Source organism: Alosa pseudoharengus, unplaced genomic scaffold, assembly GCF_046254945.1.
Source record: "Alosa pseudoharengus isolate Yale_2024_CS ecotype anadromous, Long Island Sound unplaced genomic scaffold, YU_APseudo_1.1 YU_APseudo_1.1_scf_24, whole genome shotgun sequence".
Classification (NCBI taxonomy): domain Eukaryota; kingdom Metazoa; phylum Chordata; class Actinopteri; order Clupeiformes; family Clupeidae; genus Alosa; species Alosa pseudoharengus.
In genome coordinates this window covers 16639706-16647205 of record NW_027468689.1, presented here as the reverse complement: position 1 = coordinate 16647205, position 7500 = coordinate 16639706, and the positions used below count along the sequence as shown (strand labels likewise).

Below are 7500 nucleotides of genomic sequence, written 5' to 3'. Positions count from 1 at the left end.
GTGTGTGTGTATGTGTGTGTGTGTGTGTGTGTGTGTGTGTGTGTGCGTGCGTGTGTGTGTGTGTTCATAATCACAAACCATTGCAAGTCAGTGACATAGGCAAGGACATTGACAGTAGAGCTATATCACACTCTGTGTCTGCAGGCCAGTCTTTATGGCCAGTGCATTCGGGCCAATGTCCTGTAGTGCTTCTGAGGCCACAATGCTGCGCGGTGCAACCCAACTCCAGCATTCGGTAAGCCCTCCAATTATCCTAAAGGACATCATCTGTAGGCGCCATCCATTATTCACAGCCCAATCATTTATTTATCCCCAGAAAGCAGAAACATACACTCCAGGTCATACAGTCTATGTTATGTATCTGTGCTGTCTCTGAGAGGTGAGGTGTGTGTGTGTGTGTGTGTGTGTGTGTGTGTGTGTGTGTGTGTGTGTGTGTGTGTGTGTGTGTGTGTGTGTGTGTGTGTATGATCAACTTCCTAAACTTATAAGCAGTTGCCATTAGCACAGAAAATGGATTCTGTCTCTTAAACAGCACATAGAGTAACATTACTGTAAATGTAATCTTGATAATGAACTCTATGAAGTGAATGTGAAATTAAACAACATAAACATAGTAAATACTAGTTATATAGACTTAGGGATTGCTCGGTTTGACCACTATTATGTTTAGTCTACACATCCAAACCCATAAACGCCTGTATTCTCTAAAGCTGATGATACATGGGGCAACTTTTTGAGCAATGTTGCTGGGCAATGTTCCTCATTATTGTCGTTCTGGTATTTTCTCATTGATATTGGGCAACAGTTTCTTTTCTGGAGAACTTTAATAATCAGTAGGCAAGTTGTCATGATCATCCAATCAGAATAAATGGAACTGGTTATGTGGTTGCCCAGCAACATTGCTCAAGAAGTTGCCCCATGTATCATCACCTTAAGACTCGGTTACACAGGGAGTAATCAGCTCTCCATTGATCCCGCTTGTTGCTGGGCATGTGTGTTGATGCAGCTGTTTGGCTGTGAGTCACTGGAGGGCCATGAAAGGACACCCTTGTAAACAGCACGAGTGAACGGCTGTTGACACTGTTGTCATAATTAAGTTCCCCAGCTCTTATAGTGTTGGACAGAAGCAATATGTGGGGTGGGGGTGAGGGGGTCCCACCTGTTCAATACTGTGTCCCCTTATCCCCCCCGTGAAGCACCTCCCTATCCCCCCCAACACACACACACACACACACACACACACACACACACACACACACACACACACACACACACACACACACACACACACACACACACACACACACACACACGCACATACTCCAGATCTAGCAGATGGTGAAAGCCTCATCCAGTCGTCTCATTGCATCCTCTTGTCATGCAGCAGTGGGATGCTAGTGGCTGACTGGGCCCCATAATCGGCCCTGTTAATCGACCTGCCGGCCGCTGTGTTTGCTCTTTAACAGGCTGTTTGCATGGCAGTGCTCTCCAATGCAGCGGTGCCCTGAGAAGGACAACAGGAGGAAAATAAAATAAAAAAAACAGATGTTTCTATAGTTCATTTGTGATATCAGCTGTGTGTGTGTGTGTGTGTGTGTGTGTGTGTGTGTGTGTGTGTGCGTGTGCGTGTGCGTGTGCGTGTGCGTGTGCGTGTGCGTGTGCGTGTGCGTGTGCGTGTGCGTGTGTGTGAGTGTTTGAATTAACTGCCTCATTAGGCGCTTCTTGTTGTCATGTTTAGTCTTCCTCCAAAGACGTGTGTCCTCAGGCATTTTTATGCACACATACACACATTCACACACATTCACACAGACACACACACACACACACACATACACACATTCACACACATTCACACAGACACACACACACTCACACACACACATACGTCCTTTATCTCTCTCACACACACACACACAATCAGAGTAGGGTCAGGTCCATTTTGGAGGAAGCCAGATGAATAACCTTCATGGTTATGTGGTCCATTACAGTATAGCCTTATATTTCATAACATTATGGTATGCAGTTATATGTCCATACATATATCTACCATTTAATCTTGCTCTATGCGTCTGCCTATATATATCTAATCTTATTAACTAGACATACTGTAGTGACATAGCAGTAGATACAGAGAGAGAGAAGGAGAGTGCTAGAGGGAGGGAGAGAAGGACTGTTAGAGAGAGAGAGTGAGAGAGAAAGAGAGAGAGAGAGAGAAGTGTATGCAGTGAAAGGCCATCTACCTGGAGGTGTGGCAGGGCACTTAGGTTGATTTAAGAGCTGTAAGCCCTCATCTCCTGCCATGGCTCTATGGGTTAATGACTGCAGTCCATCAGAGCGTACGTGTCATCCCCAGAGATGACCTTTGACCCAATAATCACAGCAGGAAATGAGAGTGGAGGGACAGTTACTCTTAGCCCCGTGCACCCTTTAGTTAAACACACACATCACATATCTCTCTCTCACTCTCTCTCTCTCTCTTGATCTGTCATCCTGCATTTTTACTCTGTGTCAGGTTCCATTATCGTTATTCCCTGCATCTTTCTCTCTCTCTCTATCCCTAGCACTCCCTTTCATCACCTTCTCTTTTTCATTTATCATTCCCTTTATATTATTTTGTGTCTCCCTTTCAACCCTCTCCATTCCCTGTGCTCTCAGTCAACAAAGTGTGTGTGTATGTGTGTGTGTGTGTTTGTGTGTGTGTTTGTGTGTGTGTGTGTGTGTGTGTTTGTGTGTGTGTTTGTGTGTGTGTGTGTGTGTGTGTGTGTGTGTGTGTACGTGTGTGTGTGTGTGTGTGTGTGTGTGTGTGTGTGTGTGTGTGTGTGTGTGTGTGTGTGTGTGTGTGCTGCCAGTGCAGGAGCTCTCCCTCCCTCCAGCTAGTTGTTGATAATCACCTCTGAGTCTTTGGGACCTCGTAGTCCCTGCCACTCACCACCCGTCTGTGGGATCCATGTCCAGAGAAGCACTCTGAGGCTGCATCTCATGCCCAGCTCAGGCCTTCCAATCCTGGGAAGAGCGTGCAGGATGGGCCCCCTTCCCCTGGATGTGCTTTTGTGGTTTAGGCACTGCTGCCTGTCAGCCAACACAGTCTTCCCATATATAGCACACCCCCTTGTGTAACACTGGGGGGTAATCTTGGTGATGCTGTGTTAGAGGGGGTTTGTGTGTGTGTGTGTGTGTGTGTGTGGGGGGGGGGGGTGGGTGGGGGTGTGGGGGTGTGTGAAACAGTCAATCAATACGTTCAAAGAATAATTGGTTGTGGGGAGGGGAGGTCTGGCATTAAGCCTGCCAGCTGAAGCAAAGCAGGGTAAAGATCACCTACTCTCTCTCTCTCTCTCTCTCTCTCTCTCTCTCTCTCTGTCTCTCTCTCTCTCTCTCTCTCTCTCTTTCTTTCTTACACACACACACACACACATATACATAGACACACAGATAGACACAGACACATACAGACATACACAGATACACAGACAGACACACACAGACACACAGTCACTTTCTTTGTTTCTCACACACACAGACTCTCTCTCTCTCACACACACACACACACACACACACACACACACACACACACACACACACACACACACACACACACACACACACACACACACACACACACACACACACAGACTCTCACCCACATGCACACATCTGAGCTCCCTTGTTCTATTTGGGTGGATTCCACCACCACCAACTGCTCTTTCCACATGAATGAATCATTACATGCACTTACCCGCGCTCAGTGACCTGCTACATATGAATATGGAGCAGAAAGCAGGCTGAGCGCACGTGTGTGTGTGTGTGTGTGTGTGTGTGTGTGTGTGTGTGTGTGTGTGTGCATGTTGTCTGTCTGTGTGTGTGTGTGTGTGTGTGTGTGTGTGTGTTGTTATAGCCTGGCTCAAAGGGCCATAACCAAACAAAGGAGGACAAACCAGAAAAGGACCAACTTTTAACGTATTTATTAAATAAATGAAATGATACGTTATCTTCATCAGTAGTGAGTGTCAGTTCGCAAGGGTGCATGTAGCAAAAGTATGTTGAGATGTAAGTGTGTGAATGCATGGATGCAAAAAAAAGAATAAGACGCCCAGCCCCCCTCCAGGGGTGCACCGTGTACCCTTTATACACCTGATGGTTAGTAGCGTAATGGGAATGCCTTAGCCACGCCCACGCCAGCAATTACCTGCAAGGGAGACAGAGAGAGAAGAGAGCGCGCAAGCAGGAAGAACGGCCTGCAGCCTGCAGCCTGCAGCCGTCACACCCCCCACCTTAAAAAATTCGGCCCCCAGTTGAACCCAATTAACATTAAATGAATGCAATAATAATAATAATTTAACAAAAAGTATATTAAACCCAACAACAACCCATGTAAATGTACCTCCCAAAAATACCCATTTCCCATTTTTACCGGAATTCATCTCTCGCACCAGCTCACCAGTTCTAACACTCCAGCAATCGGGATCCTACGAAAGCAAATTAAGGATTTGGAAGAACAGCAAGTAGGAGGAGAGGAGAATGCGAAAAAAGAGAATAAAGAACAATTGTTACAGTTACATTTACATTAGTTTTACTCTATCGGAGCACGTGACAATGTATCAGCCAGTACATTATCAGCCCCGCAAATGTGTTTAATTTGAAGGTTGTAGGGCTGTAAGAAAAAAATCCAGCGCATCAAGCGCTGACTTGGACTATGTAAGGAATGAAGAAACGTCAAAGGATTGTGGTCGGAATAAACGACGACTGGTGCTCCACCACCCACATATACATGAAAATGTTGGAGACACCAAATTAAAGCCAGCGTTTCCTTCTCAATAACCGAATAATTTCGCTGGTGTACATTACATTTTCGGGAGAAGAAACAGACGGGCTTTGTGTGTGTGTGTGTGTGTGTGTGTGTGTGTGTGTGCATGTGTTTCAGAAACTGAGAGAGAGAGAGAGAGGATGAAAGGTATGTCAGAAATATAGAACACATTTACATTTCATAATTTAAATTCTCTTCACACACATTAACATACTTTGACATGATTGGCTGTCTTGGGGTTCGTGTCATAGCGCTCTCGCATAGTGTACATGGGAAGTCCACTTGGCTGAGTGCTGCTCTTTGATCTGTTGAGTGCTCTGCTGTGCTAGTGACTGTTGCATGCGATTCTCATTGCAAATTAATGTCTTTCACATTTCAAGGAATAGAACATAGATAAAACACAGATAAAAGTACATACTGTACTAAAACACCTGTTTTTTTAAGTAGTATAAGTATATAAGTAAGTATATATACTCTTTTGATCCCTTGATGGAAATTTGGTCTCTGCATTTATCCCAATCCGTGAATTAGTGAAACACACTCAGCGCACAGTGAACAAACAGTAATCCCGGCACAGTGAGCTGCCTGCAACAACGGCGGCGCTCGGGGAGCAGTGAGGGGTTAGGTGCCTTGCTCAAGGGCACTTCAGTCGTGCCTACTGGTCGGGGTTCAAACCGGCAACCCTCCGGTTACAAGTCTGAAGCACTAACCAGTAGGCCACGGCTGCCCCTAGGCAACACTCCCTTTTGTGGTGTTTTGGAGTGTTGTGTGTAGATTGATGAGAAAAAAAAAAATGAATTGAATCCATTTTAAGATGAGTCTGAAACATAACAAAATGTGGAAAAAAGTGAAGTGCTATGAATACTTTCCGTATGCACTGTACATACTAAAAGGTAAAGCAGCTTTATTTATGTAGCATAGCTCATCCACAGACGTAATTCAATGTGCTTTGTAATACAGTAAATGGAACCTCCAACGGTAGAATATAAACCCAAAGCGCTGGAAGAGTACTAAAAAGGAAATAAAAATAGTGAAAATAAAAGATTAAAATAGTACATATATTTATCAAAAGTACAATGTACATAAATATAATTCCACACATGTGGCGTACATACAGTGGTGCCTGTAACTGTGTTTGTGTTCCTAGTTATTACTCGCTCCATCACTATCCACACTCCATCTCCTCTCTCCCTTTTTCATAAATCTCTTTATTTATCTCTCTGCTGCCTCTCTTTTCGTTCATGCCTTTCTTTCATTACTGTGTTCTTATTTGCCCACTTTATCTTCACCATTTCCACTCTGCCTTCTTGTTCCTGTTCCTCTGGCATCGCACGTCTGCTCGTTTTTAAAATGTTACTTCTAATAAGCTGTACTGGCTGGACAGATATGAGCATGTTTGCATTGCCACAGCACTGAAGGCAACAGAAAAGACAAAGATGAGGCAAGTCAACACGATGCAAAGCACGTTCATCTCTCCACTCAAAACCGTGTGAGGAGGAGAACACACTCCATGGCAGGAAGCCATCCAGCCTATTTGGCTGAATTCTAGATCCAATGTTCCTCTGTAGTCCCCAAGAAATTAAATTATGTTTCTCTGTATGTATGACAGGCAAACACAAACAAGTGACAATAAAGATGACATGATCTGATTTAATTCTCCTCCCTCTCTATCTCTTATTTCTCTTCCTCTCTTATCCCTCTCTTTCCCTCCCTCTACCTTCATTTCCCTCTCTTCCGTTCACTTTTAATCCCCCTCTCCTTTTTCTACCTTCTTGTTTTCTCTCTCTCTTCCTCTCTCGCCATCTGTCTCTTTTTCCATCCCTCTATCATTCTCTCCCTCTCTCTTTCCTTCCTTCTCTCTTTTCATCCCTCTCTATCCCTCTCTCTTTTTACCTTTCCCCTCCTTCCTCTCCTCAGGTTCTGTCGCTGGGTGCGGACGTGCTCCCGGAGTACAAGCTCCAGACGTCGCGCATCGACAAGTTCACCATCCTGCACTACAGCCCCTTCAAGGCGGTCTGGGATTGGCTGATCCTGCTGCTCGTCATCTACACCGCCATCTTCACGCCCTACTCGGCCGCCTTCCTGCTCAACGACATCGAGGAGCAGCGACGCCGCGAGTGCGGCTACTCGTGCAGCCCGCTCAACGTGGTGGACCTGATGGTGGACATCATGTTCATCGTGGACATCCTCATCAACTTCCGCACCACCTACGTCAACGCCAACGAGGAGGTGGTCAGCCACCCGGCCAAGATCGCCGTCCACTACTTCAAAGGCTGGTTCCTCATCGACATGGTGGCTGCCATCCCATTCGACCTGCTCATATTCGGCTCGGGGTCTGAGGAGGTAAGATGAAGGTCGGGGTTCGAGTGTGTGTGTGTGTGTGGGTGTGTGTGTGCGCGTACTACGTGAAGGGCTGATTCCTCATCGACATGGTGGCTGCCATCCCATTCAACCTACTGATTTTCGACTCGGGGTCGGAGGAGGTAAGATGAAGGTCGGGGTTGGAGTGTGTGTGTGCGCACTATATGAAGGGCTGGTTCCTCATCGACATGGTGGCTGACATCCCATTCGACCTGCTCATATTCGGGTCGGAGGAGGTAAGATGAAGGTAGGGGTTGGAGTGTGTGTGTATCTGTGTGTGTGTGTGTGTGTGTGTGTGTGTGTGTGTGTGTGTGTGTGCGCGCGCACTACATCAAGGG

The 7500-nt window shown here is 46.0% G+C and overlaps 1 protein-coding gene across 1 annotated transcript in view; it reads left to right on the top strand.

Moving 5' to 3' along the window:
- Positions 1-7500, top strand: part of LOC143141763 (potassium channel, voltage gated eag related subfamily H, member 7) — a 106287-nt gene that overhangs the window by 59995 nt on the left and 38792 nt on the right. The window contains exon 8 of the mRNA XM_076302474.1: positions 6719-7144. Within this exon, the coding sequence (XP_076158589.1) occupies positions 6719-7144 (426 nt within the window). The remainder of the gene's footprint in view (positions 1-6718; positions 7145-7500) is intronic.